The sequence below is a fragment of the Pan paniscus genome, chromosome 2 (genome assembly GCF_029289425.2).
Source record: "Pan paniscus chromosome 2, NHGRI_mPanPan1-v2.0_pri, whole genome shotgun sequence".
Taxonomy (NCBI): Eukaryota; Metazoa; Chordata; class Mammalia; order Primates; family Hominidae; genus Pan; species Pan paniscus.
Genome location: NC_085926.1, coordinates 111,310,209 through 111,332,318, shown reverse-complemented (window position 1 = coordinate 111,332,318; position 22,110 = coordinate 111,310,209). Strand labels below are relative to the sequence as shown.

General features: G+C 36.0%; 1 protein-coding gene across 7 annotated transcripts in view; it reads left to right on the top strand.

Annotated features, from left to right (window-relative positions):
* The window catches only part of CFAP44 (cilia and flagella associated protein 44), a 155,304-nt gene that overhangs the window by 108,996 nt on the left and 24,198 nt on the right, over positions 1-22,110 (top strand). For all 7 annotated transcript variants that reach the window (XR_010111448.1, XM_063602499.1, XM_003825105.6 and 4 more), the window contains 4 exons: positions 2,206-2,383; positions 5,120-5,620; positions 7,993-8,196; positions 9,162-9,357. Coding sequence is in view for 6 of the 7 variants with exons in the window: in XM_063602499.1 (XP_063458569.1) it covers positions 2,206-2,383; positions 5,120-5,620; positions 7,993-8,196; positions 9,162-9,357 (1,079 nt within the window). In the remaining variant the exon portion in view is untranslated. The remainder of the gene's footprint in view (positions 1-2,205; positions 2,384-5,119; positions 5,621-7,992; positions 8,197-9,161; positions 9,358-22,110) is intronic.

The window sequence follows — 22,110 nt, the reverse complement described above, 5'->3', positions numbered from 1 at the left end:
ATGCTTTCTTGCATTGCGTGGCATAGTGTTCTATAAATGTCAATTAGGACAAGATGATTGATAATGTTTTTCATATCTTCTATGCCTTTCTCTCTTTGAAGCATGATTTTTTATGATTATTCTTGAATGTCCTCTGTACTCAACAAGGTCTCTCCAGTTGGTGGGAACATGAGTGATTCCCAGCTATGTGTCAACTATGAGAATTATTTGTTCTACAGTTTCCCAGTAATTGTACTTTTCCTAGGAATTGTTCTTTGCCCAGCTTCATGGTGGTTCACATTACACATGTACAGATTAATACTCAGCCAAAATGTTAAGGCGCTATGTAGATTTCCAGAAGCATTTCTTTGTGTACCTCTGATACTCTTTTCCCCAAATTCTTAGCACCAAACTTGGCCTCCCTGTACTCTAATCTCTGTCTCTTCAGTCAGTGAGTTCACTGGGCTGTATTTGGGATCCTGATCCTACTCCACAGGCCGGTAATTTCCTCTCTGCGGCAGCCAGGAGATAATAAGGATCATGTCTTTTTACTTTTCTCAAGAATTACAGTTTTATGCTGCTTATTTTCAGTGTCTGACCATAGTTGTTTCATATATTTTTTGTTCAGTTTTCTGGTTGTTTATATTATGAGGATAATAATGGGCCCTGTTACTCTCACATGGCCAGAGGCAGAAGTAGCTCTTCTCTTCCCTTCCCTTCCTTTTTCTTTCCTTCCTTTTTCTTTCTTTCCTTTCCTTTCTCCCTTTCTCCTTTCCTTTTCTTTAAAAATAGTAATCCTTCATTTTAGTGCGGTTTTACACAAGTAAATGATTATCAGTGAATACAATAGATGGTATGGGTTTCCTGTGAGAGCTATGTGTACATGCTCATGTTGGCTAGTAGACTTTACTTTAAAAAATTAGACAGGAATGTTGTGATCTCCCAGTGAAGGGCCTTTTATTAGTACCAAGGTACTATGATAGCCCATACCTTTAGATACCTGAGTGCTTCCAAAGCAAGAGTTCAGTTTCTGTAGAGAGTAATTCTTCAATTTTAGTCAGGATATAAAGATTGCCACTGTTTCGTATGTGTGTAGGTGGGAAAGTTTGGGAGGGCCCAACTGGTTTAAGCATTTTTTTTCAATCCTTTAATTAATTTTGCTAAATATATCTAGCATTCCATTCCACTCTCTATACCTGTCCTCTTTGTGCTTGGAGCATTCTAGGGACTTCACCAAGAAGATAATATTCAATCCTTTTTGTGGCCTTATCTTGTGGGTATTCTGGGCTATAGTTTGGTCTGGTTTATTCATTAATGTAATTTCATCTTCTTTTTGTCTTCCAGAAATGGATCAGTGTCACTGGTTTGCTCATGGCTTTCTATTCCATTCTTAGCTTTTCTGATAATTTACAATGTTTTGTACTTCTATACTGTCATTTTCAGGGAATCTGGGGACAGAGGGAGAGGCAAATATGTATGCTCATGCTATCATCTTAAACTAGATACCTTTTCTGAAAATTTTACAGCAAGCACTTATGCAATTAAAAAGTTTAATTTTCTGGGCATGATGGCTCACACCTATAATCCCAGCACATTGGGAGCTGAGGTGGGCGGATCATGAGGTCAGGAGATCGAGACCATGCTGGCCAACATGATGAAACCCTGTCTCTACTAAAAATACAAAAATTAGCTGGATGTGGTGGCGCATGCCTGTAGTCCCAGCTGCTTGGGAGGCTGAGGCAGGAGAATCGCTTGAACCTGGGAGGTGGAGGTTGCAGTGAGCCAAGATCACACAATTCACTCCAGCCAGGCAACACAGTGAGATTTCGTCTCAAAAAAAAAAAAAAAAAAAAAGTTTAATTGACTTTTTAGTCATTAAAAAACCCACCTAATTTCCAAGGCTTAATTTATATCAAGAGAATAAATAACAATGTTAATATGAATTACTTAGAAGTGAACCAAAGCCTACCAGTAATTCAGATTATTTCAGTACAACCTAGTGATTGGTTCCTATTTATATAACTGTATATTATTTTGCTTGGGATACTTTAAAAATAGTAATTGACTTTTAAAAAATGCTTGGGCTCTGTGACAAAAGTGGCATCACAGATTTGAAATTATACTTTTGTTTCATGATTAAATTTGAATATATGCCTATATTAAAGTAGACAAATTAGAGTTTATTGTCATATTTGTGTGTGTGTGGGTTGTCTGTTTTTCTAATAGATACAAGAGTAAACCTGGTGATGACTATGAAGATCCCAAAGATCTTCAAGCCATCAAAGAAGCCCAGGTGTATATGGGAGATTTCAATCTGAAGACAGCCCCAGACTACAAGATACCTGAGCACATGAGAATAAATGCTGCCAAGAAGGAAGAGGAACTAGGACACCTAGATTCTTTGGTAGTTATCTACAGATTTTATGACAATGGAGAAGGCACCCTGGGTTCTTAATTAAATTCTGCTAAAACCACTCATTTCCCTATCTGGTCAATAAGAATATATAACCATAGAAATTTAGAACTGGAAAAGACTTCCATGATTATCTAGAATGTCCTCTTTTTACAAATAAGGAAACTGAGGCCCAGAGAGGACAAGAGATTTGTCCATGGTTAGTCAGCTAATATGGAAGAACCAGCTGCAAATACTTACAGTGTATCTGGGGGTTATAGATGGGTATTGCCTGACAGGTATGGCAGGGTCATCAAGGATATCTGGTAATCTAGGTAGGAGTTTGACTCTCTGATGAATGTCTCTATCTCTTTTTTAGCTGTGGCCTTATTAGAAGTATTAATACATCTTTGTTGAGTTAGCATTTCTCAGAAGACTCCTTCTGTCTTTGAACTTTCCTTAAAATACCATGTTTTAGTACCAGTTTCATGGGTAAGCTTATATTTTGTGGACTTTGAACCTCTGAAATTCAAACAAATCCTCATTGGATGTAGTTTTTCGTTGCCATGGACCACCAAAGACTTAGATTTAAAGGCCATTGTTTAACCTTTTTTTGTAGGACTTCCAAACTTTTCTAGGCAACTCAATGCTCACAAACTAATATATTTCTTTGTTATTTTCTCCGCATTCCTCCAAACCACTTTCAATCATCCTGATCATTCTGATGCCCATTTTCTTATGAAAGTTCCTCTTCCTGCTATATTAATTCCTTAATCACCATTTGAACTGACAAGTGACTTTTTATACTTAAAGGCTTAAAGGTCATCTGAGCTACTACTTTTAGGAGAACTCGATACATCGTAACCTAATGTGGTTGTGGAGGTTGCACATTTCAAGGCATCACTTTGGAGAGGGTGCCAATCACATCACAGTTATATTAATAGTATTTTTGAATATTTTATAATTTTCTGACAAATGAAAATGAAATGTCCTGAGGAAGGGGTGTCTTTTTCTGTTTCACCAAAGAGATGCATCCCAGCAGCACAAGGGTCCTGGCTTGGCAATTCATATTCACAGATCCATTTTCATAACTCATAACTGTGTGTTTCTCATCAAAATGGACAATTTGGACATTTTAGTAATGACCATTTGGATTGTTTTCCTAGTTGTTCTTCTAAGGTAATTTTTATTTATTCATCATGTTACACACATCATTGTAGAGAAATGTTCTTATGACCACAATTTATCCAATCTGAAATTTCATACTCTAGCTAGAGGAGATGGGCAGGTATGATATCTTCAACTTAATTGCATTACACTGAAATTTGCTTTATTAAAATAAAATCACATAGAACACCTTTTTCTACAAGTCAGAAGACTGGAGTTCTGTTTCCATCTCTGCCACTTAATAGCCATGTGAACTTTGCTAAGTCATATAAATCTCCCTAAGCCTTTTATTTCATCTGTAAAAAGAGTATTAATACCAATTAACAACAAGACATGTCTGGTATACCTCATAGGGTTAATTTAATGGGCAAAATCCATAAATGATCTTTATTGTCATGGTCAAATTGAAAATCATTGAAAAGTATTAAATATTTTTAAAATGGTGTATTATTCGTCTTTTTTCTCAGCCAGTATTTAGGTTTGTGTGGTATTTGAAAAACTAGAAAGAAAGAGTTGATGTGTGAAGAGTCTCCTTAAAGAGGTAGGCCTTACAGCCATCAGTGATATGGGTTTGTTCTTGGTGGCCTAATCTGCAGTCCTTTAGACACTTCACAGGTGGTTGTCCATTCACCCAACTGCTGGCTTTTGAGTTTAAACCTTAGTGATTTAAAGGTTTATTTTCAAGTTGCAGAACATTTCCTCTTTCTCGATACAGTTTTCTGTGTTGCAGATAGTAAATATATATGTAGCTTTTCTAAGACTGCTTGAAGGAGTGACTTTTGATCTTTAAAAAACTGTATGTTTATGCAAAGTAACTCTTAATGGCCTTTGGACAATCTAGTAGCCTAACTGCACACAGGAAGTACAGTAGGGTTGCATGTGCTCTCAGGCTCTCGGAACGGCATTTAGAAAACACAGACCAGGGAGACAGCTGGTAATGAAAGAGCAATGAGATTGTATAGCCCCTGTGCCTGGAAGCAGAGGCACAGCTTGGCTTTGATAAATGGAGAAGGAATGAAGGAAGGATCCTGCAGTCTCTTGGTGTGACATGCTACTGAAATTCAGAATCATGGCCTTGCCTACACAAAGACTAACAATAATCATGTGGCCAAAATACAGAATGAAAATAGGCTAACCTGTAGTTTGGGCCTAGGTGGGCAGCCCTAAGTGAGTCTAAGTCAAAGGGACTCAAAGTTCCAGGAGGAAAATGAATTAATTGCCTTCCCCTTCCTCCCTGGAGAGAGTATCCAGCTTGAACAAGGCTCCTGGAAGGACTTCCATGGAGTGATAAAGGAGGACAGGGGAACTCAGCCACACGAGCCAGCTGGAGGGAACAAATCGTGGGAAGCCAAGAGATACCAGAGGTCATATGTAGACTGTCCTTCCATCTTGGAGGGCCTAAATTGAAAAAATCCTAAATATTAAAGAAAAGGGAAACTTGGTGGTAAAAAGGTATGATCAGATGAATTTTTATCTTGAATTTTTGCTAGGCCTTTCAGCAACGGAAAAGAGCAGATCATATTCCATACAGTTATTTGTCAGAGGGTTGTACTGTTGTTTCCTTCCTCTTCTTTTTTTCAGGTCCATGGAAATAAAAGGCACATGAACAAGTGCATTCTGTCTCTTAGAGACCTTAAGGTGGCTGTTGTTGAGGAAATACAGTGCCTGGTAGAAGAACTGAAGAACATTCAGTCGACTCTTCACATATCCAAGCACATACCCATTCCCAAAATTCCTCAGATACACCCAGAAGAAGTTCCAGAAAAGAGATTTCAGTATGATGAAGAAACTCTCCTGAATTTTAAGCAACAGCAAATGAAAAGTAACGATGAAAAGTCACCCGGAGTGGAACAGACAGGGTCTGGAGGCCCAGTTGGAGGATTCCTCAAGCTCTCTTCTGGAAAGGATGGGGATTTGACAACCCGTGATTCAATATCTAGATCATCAAAGGCATCAACATTCAGCCTAGATATACCAAAGTGTTTGGAATTTGAAAAAGCAGAGCCAACGGATGTGGAGCTGGAAATTATGAAGAGAGACGAGATTAAACACGTGTACATGCAACAGTATTTGGTCAACAGGGTAAGGGGTGAACCTGTTCCTAGTTAAAGCTGAAAGAGAGAAGAGAAGGGAAAAAAATTGGGTCAGGTTTTTTGTTTATTTATTTAAAATTTCTCTGCATGAACCTTTCCCAAACCCTGACCAGCTCACCACTCAGTGATGGCTTGGCTTCCTCCCCATCCTTGGCCTTCTGGAAATCATTGTGCTCTTCCCAGAACTACAGAGTTTTTAAACTTTTTTTTTTTGTTTTGGAAAGCTGACAAAGAGTGAAGGGGAAGCCCATGTTTCAGTTACTTGGCATCTAACTGAAGTCATCGTAAGGGGAAGTGGAGGAGCAGCTTTTAGATCATGGATGGAACATAGATAATGGATGGAACATAGTTAAGAATTTTCCAGAGAAACAGGGCACCCTCTGCTTTTCACACCATCCTTTTTCTCTAATATGTGGTTTGTTCCATTAGTAGAAGTGTTTATGGTGATTACTGGGTTTGAAATTGTTCTGGAGCTGGAATGGTGACTATTTTTATTTCTAGGAAATTCAGGACCAGACTAGGGCCTGTTGGGCAGGATGTTCTTTGAATATGAAAGGAGAAGAACCTTTCTTGGATAGATAACTCTCTGCTGTCAGCCATGTAGATTCCCTTTCCTCAGTGTGTCTTTCCAGCTTCACCCTGTGGTGATGACCTCAATAGCTTCCCAGCCTTATTCTTCACCATTTTCTCTTCTTTGTCCAGCCCTGTTTTCTCACTGTTCTTGCCTCTCTCCACTCCACCTTTTCCTCCCACACCATTCTGAGTTTTGCATCTGTGCTTTTTCCTTTGCTGTTTCCTTCTACCAGTAATGACTTCCTTCCACCAGTAATGACTTCCTTCCAGAGTTGAGTCATCATTCAAAGCATGGCTCAGTTCCAAACCCTCTCCAGCATTTTCCGCCCACATTACTTATGCTGTCCTTGTTTCTAAACTCCAATTGCACCTGTAATAAGCATCTCATGTTTTAGACTAATTTTCCTTGCTGTTTCATGGGTATTAGTATTGTCTTGAAAATTAAATTACACAATTCTTGAGCAAAGGGCCACATATACTTCTACTGATTCCTCCACATAGTCTAGGACAATGTCAAACATATAATAGATATTCAGTCAAAGGTTTTGATTGATTTAATTGTAACTAATTTATTAATTTAACAAATATTTATTGGGTGTTCTGTATGCAGGGACACTGATAGATAGGATTAGGGATACAACAATTCTTAAGAAAGACATGTTCTCTATCTTCACAAAGCTTATAGGCTATTGGGATTGGAGAGAATAAAACAAGTGTAATCCTTACAGACTTGGAGACCTATGTGGTCCAGTTTAAGAATAGTATTGCGTTGAAGAAAATATAGACCTGCCTCCAAATAAATGCAGAAATAATTCAAGTTTGTTAAACAAGCTTTAAAGGGGAGCCCAAACATATAGTCTATAGCGATGGTTCCCTAAAAGTTTAATTTTTTCTTCTCTGTTTTTTTTTTTTTTTTTTTTTTTTATAGCTCTCTAAATTTCTCTGGTAGTTTCACTGCTCCAAACCCACAGATCTCTTTCTCTCCTCAGCCCCAGTCTGGGTCCTCACTTACTATAGGCTTTTGACAGTTGAGGCCACCTATCACGTACAAACTAATTAAAAACATAGAATGGTTTGTCTCTTCCTATTGTTCCAGTTTCCTCAGGAGAATCAGCCCTTGGGGCTCTCTCTTGACCTCTTCATCTCCTTTGTGATACTGGGGGGAAAGCTGTACCAAAATCAGAACAAAACTGAGGACTTAAAATTAGTAGGACCATAATGGATTAAAGTCTGGACCAGGACTTGGGATACTTAGGCTCTTATCAGGAAAAGTACCTTTGACCTTAATTTCTTCAATCTTAGAAAGAGATTGAACAGGTTTTTTGTGGCTCCATGATTATTTTATCTATTTAAAAATATTTACCATTCTGTGGTTTTGAAAGTTTTCAACATAAGAAGTTGGGAAATGTATTTATTTGTGCTTACTATATAAAAGGGATTGTAGAGATACTATGGAGAATAAAGAGGAGACAGATAGAAACACTACCCACTCAGAGAGCTCATAAGCTACACAGTAAAGCAAGAAGGGCATTCTTGATTGATGGCTTAGTTAATGGTGAAGAAATAGGTGGAAGGACTTCTAGTTACACAATTCCTACCACTTAATAAATTAATTTATGTAAACTTAATGCCATTAATGAATTTATTTTTGTGACTATACACACACACAATTCTCCATCCATAAGGTCATAATAAAAAATGACTTCATACAAATTAGTACTGTTAGATAGTTTAAAAATACATTTATCTAGTCTTCTAACATATCCTCAAATATTTTTTCCATCTCAGATCAAAGAACTGGTTGTCACTTTCGATGCAGAACTCCGTCTCCTTAGACATCAGAAACTGAAACTAGATACTCAGATGAAATTATCTGACCTGCACCATGTCACCTTATTTCAAGAAATACTTCTCCTGAAGAATTTTGAAAAACAGGAGAACGTACTTCAAGAACGTGTTAATTCCTTAGACAAAGAGGAACAGTACATGCAAGTATGAGTGGGCAGAAGAATCCTAGCTGGCTGGTCCCTTAGTTATGGAGAAACTTGATTTCTTTTTCTTCTTAACTCAAATCTCCCACTTGTTCTAGCCCTCATCTCTTTCTTGTCTTCTTTCCCCCTCCTCCTTTTTCCTGTTATTCCTACCTACTCTCCATCTTTAGTATTCATGGTCAAAGAGAAATGATTCAGTTTTTTAGTAAATTTGGTCTGATATTCTGTAAGGTAGGAGAATAAAATTTTCACAAGTTAGCCTTTGATTGTGCCACTCTACACCAGCCTGGTGAGTTGGGTTCCCTAAACAAAAAAGTAAGCTATGATATAAAATTGAGTTTTGATTATATGTTATCCTTATGAAAACAACTGAAAAAGAAGCTGGTGAGTTTCTTAAGTATGACAGCTTCAGTGTAATATATGATTGAATATCATAAGAAATGAGGTTCCTTTATTTGTTATATTTGTATATTAAATTTCAGAAAATAAATTATACTAGCTTTGTTTTAAAAGAAGAAAGAGTCTATTAAACAGATAGTATATGCTAAATAGTAACATTCATTTTTAGGTATATTAGCTTCACTAGAAATTATATGTCTCTTTGTTTGAGTTATATATCAATACAAAAAATTCATTGGTTTTTGAGACTACACATGCAAAAATATTAGCTGACATCCACATATTCAATTTAAGGAATTTCAAGGAGCAATTTAATTTAGATTTTGGGGGGATACTTAGCACTAAAAAGCTGATTTTCTAATTCTAAACATGACTGATTTTTACAAAGGAATTATAAAATTTTAACCAATAAATGGAGGGCTCTGCAAACATCAGAAATGTAAACTTCTTTTAAGAAGTTTTAAAAAATATATTTGTGAACTGTAACCTTGTATTGTAAAGTACATTGCTCTCTGAACTTGGTTTATCAGAAATATTTATCATTTGTCCTTGTTTTTATTCATTTAGTGGAAAATAAATGAAACTCTTAAAGAGATGGAAGAGAAAAAGAATGAAATCACCAAACTCCAGGAGCAAGAAAAGGCACTCTATGCTGGTTTTCAAGCAGCTATTGGAGAAAACAATAAATTTGCAAACTTCCTCATGAAGGTCCTAAAGAAGAAAATTAAGCGGGTAAAGAAAAAAGAAGTTGAAGGAGATGCTGGTTTGTATTTCTTTCTTGCATATGATCTCATTTTCTCTCATTAACATGAAATAGAGAGGTAACTAAGGGACCTATTAGATACCTTATTTTTTTCACTATAACATAGACAATGTAGAGACACTGTGGGGGCTAAAGAGGAGAAGACATAAACCTTAGGGTCTTCCAACACCTCGAGTTAATCTGTGTGCATGTTTGTTTGCACATGTGTGCACATGTTTATGTGTATCTGGTATGAGTGAGCATAGTGTAGTTTAAGTTAATAAGCACATCTTTTTATGTGTTTATTTGCCATATGTATATCTCATTTGGTGAAATGTCTCCTTTTGCCCGTGTTTGAATAGGATCATTTGCTTTTTTTACTGTTGAGTTTGGAGAGTTCTTTATATATTCTGTATACTAGTCCTGTGTCAGATATGTGGTTTGCAAATATTTTTTCCTAGTGTGTAGCTTGCCTTTTCATTTACTGTAGCATCATTTGTTGAAAAGGTTGTCTGTCTTCGACTGAATTGCTTTGATCTTTGTCAAGATCATTTGGGCATCTTTGTGTGGATGTATTTCTAGGTTCTGTTACATTGATCTATGTGTCAATCTTTTCACGAATACTACAGTCTTGATTATTGTAGCTACATACTGAGCCCTTAAATCAGGTAGACTAACTCCTCCTACTTTATTCTTCTTTTGTAAAATTGTTGTAGCTATTCTAGTTCCTTGATATTTCCGTATTTTAGAATAATCTTCTTTATATCTACAAAAAATCTTGTTGGAAATTTGATAGTAATTGTGTTAAAACTGTATATATTAACTTGGAGACAACTGGTATCTTTACTACATTGAGTTTTCCATTGGAAAGCACAATATGCCATAGTCCTAGCTACTCGGGAGGCTGAGACAGGAGAATGGCGTGAACCCAGGAGGCGGAGCTGGCAGTGAGCTGAGATCATGCCACTGCACTCCAGTCTGGGTGACAGAGTGAGACCCTGTCTCCAAAAAAAATAAAAAATAAAAAAGGCACAATATATCTCTATTTATTTAGAACCTCTGTTTCTTCGATCAAAATTGTATACTAGTATTCAGTATATAATTCATGTTCATGTTTTGTTAGATTTACACCTATTTCCTTTTTTAGCGATTTTTTTGTTTTTTTTTTTGAGACGGAGTCTGGCTCTGTCACCCAGGCTGGAGTGCAGTGGCATGATCTCGGCTCACTGCAAGCTCCGCCCTCGGGTTCACACCTCTCTCCTGACTCAGCCTCCCAAGTAGCTGGGATTACAGGCTCCCACCACCACGCCTGGCTAATTTTTCTAGTTTTAGTAGAGACGGGGTTTCACTGTGTTAGCCAGGATGATCTCAATCTCTTGACCTTGTGATCTGCCCGCTTCAGCCTCCCAAAGTGCTGGGATTACAGGCATGAGCCACTGTGCCCGGCCCCTTTTTTAGTGATTTTAAATGATACTGTATTTTTAATCTCAGTGTCCTCATGTTCATTGCTACTAATAGATTTTTACATGTTTAGCTGATATCCCGTAACCTTACTTATTAGTTCTAAGAGGTTTTGATAGATTCCTTGGGAGTTTCTATGTAGATGATTAGGTTGGTGCAAAAGTAATTGTGGGTTTTGCTATTAATAATGGGAAAATAATTTCACCTAATAATTTCGTCTGCAAATATAGGCAGTTTTATTTATTTATTTCTGATCAGGATGCCTATTTCATTTTCTTGCCTTATTGCATGGCTAGAACATCCAGTACTATGTGAGTGCTGAAAGCTGACATTCTTGCTTTATTTTCAATATTAAGTATAATATTACCTGTAGGTGTTTTATAGATACTCTATTAAGTTAAGGAAGTTCACCTCTGTTCCTCTTTTTCATGAATTTTTTTCATGAATGAGGATGAAAATTTGTCAGATGCCTGTCTACACTGATTCATGATCATGTAATTTTCTTTTTAGCCTATTAATATGGTAGATTACATTGGCTAATTATGGATTATTAAATCAGAATTGCATTTCTGAAATAAACCTTCCTTGGCATAGTGCAAAATTCTTTTTATATATTGATTAATTCTATTTGCTAATATTTCATTAAGAAATTTTTTGTCTATATTCATGAAGATCATTTTTCTGTAGTTTTCATTTTTTGTACTGTCTTTGTCTGGTTTTAGTATCAGGGTAATAAAAACTAGCTTCTTAATATGAATCAGAAAATTTTCTTTTCCATTTGATTTTCTGGAAGATCTTGCATGGAATTGGTGGTAATTATTCTTTAAACACTTAGTAGAATTCACCAGTGAAAGCTTTTGGATTTGAACATTTCTTTTGGGGGAGTTTTACAAATTCAACTTTCTTAATAGTTATAGGGCTGTTCAAATGATCTATTTCTCTTTTTTTTTTTTTTTTTTTTTTTTGAGACGGAGTCTTGCTCTGTCACCAGGCTGGAGTGCAGTGGCGCAATCTGTGCTCACTGCAACCTCCACCTCCTAGGTTCAAGTGATTCTCCTGCCTCAGCCTCCCAAGTAGCTGGGACTACAGGCACGTCCCACCATGCCCAGCTAATTTTTTTGTGTTTTTAGTAGAGACGGGATTTCACCTTGTTGGCCAGGATGGTCTTGATCTCCTGACCTTGTGTTCCACCGGCCTCGGCCTCCCAAAGTGCTGGGATTACAGGCGTGAGCCACTGCGCCCAGCCCAAATGATCTATTTCATATTGGGTGAGTCATGGTGGTTTGTGGTTTTTTGAGGAATTGGTATATTTCATCTAAGATGCCAAATTAATACATGAATATCCTTATCTTTTTAGTGTCTACAGGGTCTGTAGTAATATCACCTGTTGCATTCTTTTTTTCTAAAAATATTCAGCTTTTATTTTAGATACAGGTGGTATATGTGCAGGATTGTTACATTGGTATATTGCACCCAGGTAGTGAGCATAGTACCAAATAGGTAGTTTTTCAGCCAATGCCCCCCTCCTTCCCTCACCACTCTAATAGTCTGCAGTGTCTATTGTTCCCGTGTTTATGTCCATGTGTGCTCAATGTTTTTAGCTCTCACTTATAAATGAAAATATGTAGTATTTGGTTTTCTGTTCCTGTGTGAATTCGCTTAGGATTATGACCTCCAGCTCCATCCATGTTGCTGCAAAGGTCATGATTTCATTCTTTTTTTATGGCTGTGTAGTATTCAATGGTATATATGTAGATTTTCTTTGTCCAACCCATCATTGATAGGCACCTAGGTTGATTCCATGTCTTTGCTGTTGTGTATAGCACAGTGTTATGGTTTGGCTGTTATGGTTTGGCAATTCAACATCTCATCTTGAATTGTGGTCCCCATAATCCCCACATGTATGGGAGGGATCTGGTTGGAGGTAATTGAATCATGGGAGTGGTTACCCTCATGCTGCTATTCTCATGATGAGTGAGTTCTCATGAGATCTGATGGCTTTATAAGGGGCTTCCCCGCCGCCAACTTCACTCTGCACTTCTCCTTCCTGCTGCCATGTGGAGGAGGACATGTTTGCTTCCCTTTCTACTGTGATTTTAAGTTTCCTGAGGCGTCCCCAGCCATGCTGAGCTGTGAGTCAATTAAACCTCTTTCGTTTATAAATTACCCAGTCTTGCATATGTTTTTATTAGCAGTGTGAGAATGGACTAATACACATGGCAATGAACATGAGTGCATATGTCTTTTTGGTATAATGATCTATTTTCCTTTTTGTATGTACCCAGTAATAGGATTGCTGGGTCAAATGGTGGCTCACTTTTAAGTTCTTTGAGAAATCTCCAAACTGCTTTCCACAGTGGCTGACCTAATTTACATTCCCACTAATGGTGTATAAGTGCTCCCATTTCTCCATAGCCTCACCAGCCTCTTTTTTGACTTTTTAATAATAGTTATTCTGACTGGTGTGAGATGGTATCTCATTGTGGTTTTGATTTGCACTTCTCTGATGATTAGTGATGATGAGTATTTTTTTCATGTTTGTTGCCTGCTTGTAGGTCATCTTTTGAGAAGTGTATGTTCATGTCCTTTGCCCATTGTTTAATAGAGTTATTTGTTTTTTGCTATAGATTCTGGATATTAGTCTTTTGTTGGATGCATAGCTTGTGAATATTTTCTTCCATTCTGTAGATTGTCTATGGCTAGCCAGTTATCCCAACACCATTTATCAAATAGGAACTTCTTTCCCCATTGCATGTTTTTGTCAACCTTGTTGAAGATAAGATGGTTGTAGGTGCACAACCTTATTTCTGAGTTTTCTGTTCTGATCTTTTGGTCTATGTGTCTGTCTGTTTTTGTACCAGTACTGTGCTGTTTTGGTTACTGCAGCTTTATAGCTGAAGTTAGGTAGTGTGATGCCTCCAGCTTTGTGGATTATCTTTAGGATTGCATTGGCTATTTGGGCTCCTTTTTGGTTCCATACGAATTTTAGAATAGTTTTTAGTTTTTTCTAGTTGTGTGAAAAGTGATGTTGGTAATTTGATAGGAGTAGCATTGAATCTGTATATTGCTTTGGAGGATATGCTGTTTTAATGATATTGATTCTTCTAATCTATGAGGATGGGATGTTTTTCCATTTATTTTTGTCATCTCTGATTTCTCTCAGCGGTGTTTTGTAATTCTCCTTGTAGAAATCTTTCACCTCTTTGATTAGCTATATTCCTAGGTATTTCATTTTTATCGTCACTATTGTAAGTGGGATTATATTCTTGATTTGATTTTCAGACTGTACATTATTGATGTATAGAAATGCTACTGATTTTTGTATATTGATTTTGTATTCCAAAACCTTGCTAAAAATATTTACCAGTTGTAGTAGCCTCTTGGCAATCTTTGGGGTCTTCTAAGTATAGAATCATATCACCAGTGAAGATAGTTATTTTGACTTCTTTTCCTATTTAGATGCCTTTTATTTCTGTTTGTTGCCAGATTGCTCTGGCTAAGACTTACAGTACTTTGTTGAATAGAATGGTGAGAGTGGGCATTCTTGCCTTGTTCCACTTCTCAAGAAGAATGGTTCCAGCTTTTGCCCATTCAGTATGATGTTGGCTATATGGATTTGACACAGCGCTCTTATTATTTTGAGGTATGTTTCCTCGATGCCTAGTCTGTCAAGGATTTTTATTATGAAGATATTTTGGATTTTCTTGAAAACTTTTTCTGCGTCTATTACGATGATCACATGGTTTTTGCTTTTAATTCTGTTTATGTGGTGAATCACATTTACTGATTTACGTATGTTGAACCAATCTTGCATCCCAGGAATAAAGCCTGTTTGATCATGGTGAATTAACTTTTTGATGTGCTGCTGGATTTGGTTTGCTAGTATGTTTTAAATATATTTGCATCTATGCTCATCAGAGATATTAGCCTGAAGTTTTCTTTCTTCATCATATCTCTGCCAAAAAATTTTGATATTAGGCTGATGCTGGTTTCATAGAATGTTTTAGGGAGGAATCCCTCCTGTGATGGTGAGTGTCAACATGATTGGATTGAAGGATGCAAAGTATTGATCCTGGGTGTGTCTGTGAGGGTGCTGCCAAAGGAGATTAACTTTTGAGTCAGTGGGCTGGGAAAGGTAGACCCACCCTTAATCTGGGTGGGCACCTCTAATTAGCTGATAGGGTGGCTAGAATATAAAGCCGGCAGAAAAATATGAAAAAACTAGACTGGCCTAGCCTCCCAGCCTACATCTTTCTCCCATGCTAGACCCTTCCTGCCCTCGAACATTGAACTCCAAGTTCTTCAGTTTTGGGACTTGGACTGGCTTTTCTTGCTCCTCAGCTTGCAGTCTATTTTAGGACCTTGTGATCATGTGACTTAATACTTAATAAACTCCTTAATACTTAATAATATACATCTAGATATATATAACTTCATTATATATACATATATAACTTCATTTTATATACATATATAACTTCATTTTATATACATATATAACTTCATTTTATATATACATATATAACTTCATTATATATAATATATAACTTTAAGTACTCTAGATATATATTACATATATATCATATATATGATATATATGATATATATCATATATATGATATATATCATATATATGATATATATGATATATATGATATATATGATATATATGATATATATCATATATATCATATATATCATATATATGATATATATGATATATATCATATATATGATATATATGATATATATCATATATATGATATATATGATATATATCATATATATGATATATATGATATATATGATATATATGATATATATGATATATATGATATATATGATATATATGATATATATGATATATATGATATATATCATATATATGATATATATGATATATATCTAGAGTACTTAAAGTTATATATTATATATAATGAAGTTATATATGTATATATAAAATGAAGTTATATATGTATATAAAATGAAGTTATATATATACGATATGTACGATATATACGATATATACGATATATACGATATATACGATATATACGATATATATGATATAGATATATATGATATATATGATATATGATATATATGAGATATATGATATATATCTCACATATATCATATATATGATATATGATATATATGATATATATGATATATATCTCATATATATCATATATCATATATCATATGACATATCATATATATCATATATATATCATAGGATATATGATATATCATATATGTCATATGTCATATATGTCATATATCATATATGTCATATATATCATGCGTATCATGTATATCATATATATGATATATATCATGCATATCATGTATATCATATATATCATACATGATATATATAATATATATCATATATATGATATATATATATATCATATATATCATATATATGATATATATATCATATATATCATATATATGATATATATATCATATATATCATATATATGATATATATATCATATATATCATATATATGATATATATATCATATATATCATATATATCATATATATGATATATATATCATATATATCATATATATGATATATATATCATATATATCATATATATGATATATATATCATATATATCATATATATCAGATATATCATATATATCAGATATATCATATATATCAGATATATCATATATATCAGATATATATCATATATATGATATATCAGATATATATCATATATATGATATATATGATATATATGATATATATGTGATATATGATATATATGATATATATGATATATATCATATATATGTGATATATGATATATATGATATATATCATATATATCATATATATGATATATATCATATATATCATATATATGATATATGTGATATATATATCATATATGATATCATATATGATATATATATGAGATATATATATATCATATATATATATATATATGCTCCATGTTCTTGAGCTGTGCACCATGGCCCTGGAGACACTGGGATATCTTGAGATTCAGGGTCAGGGTCAGGTTCCAGCTGCACTGGAGGATCTGATTTGCTTTGCAGTTGCCAGAACAAATATAGATCTATATATATTGAGAGAGAGAGAGAGAGAGAGAGACTAATATACCTCCTCAATTTTCTGGAATAGTTTCAGTAGAATTGGTACCAATTCTTCTTTGTATGTCTGGTAGAATTCAGCTGTGAATTCATCTGACGCAGGGCTTTTTTTCATTGTTATCTATTTTTTATGACTGATTCAATTTCAGAATTCAATATTGTTCTATTCACTGTTTTAATCTCTTCCTTATTCAATCTTGGGAGATTATGTATTTCCAGGAATTTATCCATTTCCTCTAGATTTTCTGGTTTGTGTGCATAGAAGTGTTCATAATAGTCTCAGAAGTGTTCATAATTAGTCTCTGATTATCTTTTGTATTTCTGTGGGATGAGTTGTAATGCCATCTTTGTCATTTCTAATTGTACTTATTTGGATCTTCTCATTTTCTTTTCTTTGTTAATCTAGTGATATAGCAATCTTGTTTATTTTTTTGAAAAAAACCTCTTGGTTTCATGAATCTTTTGTATGGATTTTTATATCTCAACTTCATTAAGTTCTTCTCTAATTATAGCTATTTCTTTTCTTCTTGCTTTATGACCAACCATGTGGTCAATCTTAGACTACATTCTGTGTGCAGATGAGAAGAATGTGTATTCTAAGTTGTTGGATTGAGTGTTCTGTAGATGCGTATTAGGTCCAATTGGTCAAGTGTTGAGTTTAAGTCCAGAGTTTTTTTGTTAGTTTTCTGCCTTGATGAGCTGTCTAATGCTGTCAGTGGGATGTTGAGGTCTCCCACTATTATTGTGTGGTTGTCTAAGTCTTTCTGTAGGCCAGGAAGAACTTGTTTTATGAATCTGGGTGCTCCAATGTTGGGTGCATATATATTTCGGATAGTTAAGTCTTCCTGTTGGATTGCACTCTTTATCATTATGTGATGCTCTTCATTATCCTTCTTAATTTTTATTGGTTTAAAGTCTGTTTTATCTGATATAAGAACAGCAACTCCTGCTCTTTTTTTGTTTTCCATTTACATGGTAGATCTTTCTCCATCCTTTTACCTTGAGCCAATGGGTATAATTATATCTGAGATGGGCCTCTTGAAGACAACAGATGGTTGGTTCTTGTCTTTTTATCCAGTTTGGCACTCTAACTTTTAAGTGGGGTGTTTAGCCCATTTACATTCAAGGTTAGTATTGATACGTGTGATTTTTGATCCTGTCATCATGATGTTAGCTGGTTGTTATGTAGACTTGATTTTGTAGTTGCTTTATAGTGCCTGTCAGCTGTGTGCGAAAGGGTATTGTTTTTTTTTTTGTTTTTGTTTTTGAGTCCTTGTTTAACACTCCCTTAAGGACCTCTTGTAAGACTGGTCTAGTTGAAACTTATTCCCTCAGCATTTGCTTGCCTGAGAAGGATTTTATTTCTCCTTCACTTATGAAACGGTATGGCAGGTTGTGAAATTGTTGGTTCGAATTTATTTTCTTTATAAGGACACTGAAAATAGGCCCCCAGTCTCTTCTTGCTTGTAAGATTTCTGCTCAGAGGTCTGCTGCTAGCCTGATGGGGTTCTCTCTGTATGTGACTTGACCCTTCTCTTTAGCTGCCTTTAAGATTTTTTTCTTTTGCATTGTCCTTGGTGAATCTGATGACTGTGTGCCTTGGGGTGGTCATCTTGTATCGTATCTAGCTGGGGCTCTTTGTATTTCTTGAGTTTGTATTTCAAACTCTCTAATAAGATTAGGGAAATTTTTGTGGACTACATTCTCAAATATATTTTCCAAGTTGCTTATTCTCCTTCTTTCTCAGGAGTACCAATGAGTCATAGATTTGTTCTCTTTGTAGAATCTCATATTTTTCAGAGATTTGGTTCATTTAATTTTTTTCTTTACTTTTGTCTGAGTTGATTCAAAGAAGCATTCCTGGAACTGAGATTCTTTCCTCATCTTAGTCTATTCTGCTGTTAACATTCCAATCATATTATGAAATTCTTGTAGTGAGTTTTTTAGCTCTAGAAGTTTGGTTTTCTTTTTTCTGAAAATGTTTAAAAACTTTAAAAATTTGGTTTTCTTCTTTCTTATTTCATCTTTCGGCTCTTGGATCATTTTACTGAATTTCTTGGATTGGGTTTCAACTATCTCCTGAATCTTGATGAGCTTCCTTGCCATCCAGATTCTGAATTTTATGTTTGTCATTTCAGTCATTTTAGACTGTTAAAAAAAAAAAAACCAGTAGTGGCCAGTAGCTGCATTAATACCCAGCTGCACAGCTCTTTAGTATTTCCTTGTGTTTGCAGGTGTGCTCTGAAGTAGGGGTGAGGGAGTGGGAGAGATGGCCACTCACCAGGTCCACTCCTGGGCCTTGGGGGAGCCCCCTCCAATCACTGGCACTGTGCCTGTGTTTTTGTTGTTGTTGGGTGTTCCAGGCCATGGGGCCCCCTTGCACAAAGACTGTAGCAGGGAGATATGCAACATCCTTTCTGGACTGGCCCTGCAAAGGAACAAAGCCCCATTCTCACCCCAGCCCAGGAACTCATGCATCTCACCCCTCTCAATACTCTCTGAGAGTGAGGGCTCCTCCCCAGCTCAAGTGCTGGCCATAGATCTTGGCTCCATGCTCTTGAGCTGTGCACCACGGCCCTGGAGACACTGGGATATCTTGAGATTCAGGGTCAGGGTCAGGTTCCAGCTGCACTGGGGGATCCGATTTGCTCCGCGGTTGCCAGGAAACTACTCAGGTGCAGCAATGCACTCAGGCTGGGCTGCAAAGGCTGTGTTGTGTACCTGCTCCTGCAGGGCGGTGAGGCATGGGCCCCGGGAGTGACTGGCAGGCAGGAGGGCTTGCAGAGAAGATGTGCCCCAGTCCCACAGGGAAGCCGGCCCTGCTCTCTCCTGGCTTGGAGGTCAGCTGGAGCCCATGCCTCCCAGAGAGGGATGAGGAACTCTGGGGGATGAGTGTCTATGGCCGCTCTCTGTCAGAGCTGCCCAATGCACAAAGGCACTCGGGATCCATGTCATCTGAAGGCCAGTCTCTGCCTGCTCTCTGGGGAGATCCCCCTGCCAGGTCACACATCCATGGGAGTCTTGGGGTCCCCTATAGCCAGGATTCCAGAGGTCTGTGGTAAGAGTGAGCCATCCCTCAGTTCCCTTACTCATCTCTTTCCCAGTAGCTGTTTGGGGAGAGCCGTGGTGTTTGGTTACCCCGTTCAGGGTTCCCAGCTTCTTTCCTCTTCAGCCTCACCTTCGCTGTTGCCTCTCAATTCACTCTTGGCATTTTCTCTCTGGAGACATTTTAAAATTATGGTGGTTTACTCCATAATTTAGGCTCTCTCAGTGGGAGTGGCACTTCCTGGCTGTTCTAGTTGGCCATCTTGTCTGTTTGTCCTGTTGCTTTTTTCTTTTTTTTTTTTGAGATGGAGTCTCGCTCTGTTGCCCAGGCTGGAGTGCAGTGGCGTGATCTTGGCTCACTGCAACCTCCGCCTCACAGATTCAAGCAATTCTTGTGCCTCAGCCTCCTGAGTAGCCAGGATTACAGACACCCACCACCACACCCAGCTAATTTTTGTATTTTTAGTAGAGATGGGGTTTCACAATGTTGGCCAGGATGGTCTCAAAGTCCTGACCTCAAGCGATCCACCCACCTCGGTCTCTCAAAGTGCTAGGATTACAGGCGTGAGCCACTACAGCCAGCTGTATTCTTCATATTGGTAACTTGTGTCTTTTTTTTTCAGTCTGGCTAGAGGTTTGTCAATTCAATTGATCTTTTCAAGAACAAACCAGCTTGTGTTATCAGGGATTTTCTTTATTGTTTTTCTCCTTTTAATTTCACTGATTTCTGCTCTTATCTTTATGATTACATTTTTTCCTGCTTGCTTTTGGTTTATTTTATACTTCCATGTTTAGGTTTTGTTGTGGGAGCTTAGATTATTGATGATACTTTTCTTCTTTTCTAATTTAGTGCTATAAATTCCCTCTTAACTCTGCTTTGGCTGCATCTCACAAATTTTAAGTTGGATTTTTTATTTTCACTCGGGTCAATGTAGTTTTTAAAATTTTTATTGAGACCTGCTCTGTATCCCATGAATTGTATAGAAATGTGTTGTTTAGTTTAAAGTGTTTTGGAATTTTTCTGTTATCTTTCTGTTATTGATTTCTAGTTTGATTTCATTGTGGTTGGAGAACATATTCTGTATTATTTCAATTCTTTTGTAATTGTTGAGGTTTGTTTTATGGTCTAACATATGATCTATCTTGGTATTTGTTCTCTGGGCACTTGCAAAGAATATATAGATGCTCCTTGATTTACCATGGGGTATGTCCTGATAAACCTATCTTAAATTGAAAATATCACAAGTCAAACATGCATTTAATACACCTAAACTACCAAACATAGTAGCTTAGCTTAGCTTGGCTTCAGAATGCTCAGAACACCTATGTTAGCCTGGAGTTGGGCAAGATCATCTAAAACAAAACCTATTTTATAATCAGCTATTGCATATCTCATATAATTTATTGAACATAGTACTGAAAATGAAACAGAATGGCTGTATGAGTACTTGAAGTCTGGTTTCTACCAAATGCATATTGCTTTCACACCATCATAAAGCTGAAAAATTATAAGTCAAAACGTTTTAAGTCAGAAACTGTCTGTATATTCTGCTGTTTTGGGTGGAGTGTTTTAATTACTGTCATTTAAATCCTGTTGGTTGTTGATGCTATTGAGGTCTCTTACATTCTTGCTGCTTTTCTATGTAGTTGTTCTATCAAATGTTGAGAGAGGGGTGTTAAGGTATCTAAATACAATTGTGGATTGTTTCATTTCTTCTTTTATTTCTATCAGTTTTTGCTTCAAATATTTTACAGCTCTGTTGTTTTATGCATACAAATTTAGGAGTGTCATGTCGTCTTGGTAAATTGACATTTTTGTCATTAAGTAAGGTTTCTTTCTGTTTCTGGTAATTTTCTTTGCTCTAAAGTCTATTTGTCTGACATTAATATAGCTGCTCCTGCTTTGCTTTGATTAAAATTTGTATAATATTTCTTTTTCCATCTATTTACTTTGAATTTGCTTGTCATTAGATTTGGAGTAAATTTCTGGTAGTCAACATATGATTGGAGAATGTTTTTCATTCACCCTGGCAATCTCTGTCTTTTCTTTGGTGTATTTAAACCATTTACATTTAATACAATTGTTGATATTTTAGAGCTTGTCTATTATTTAATTTTTATTTTCTGTTT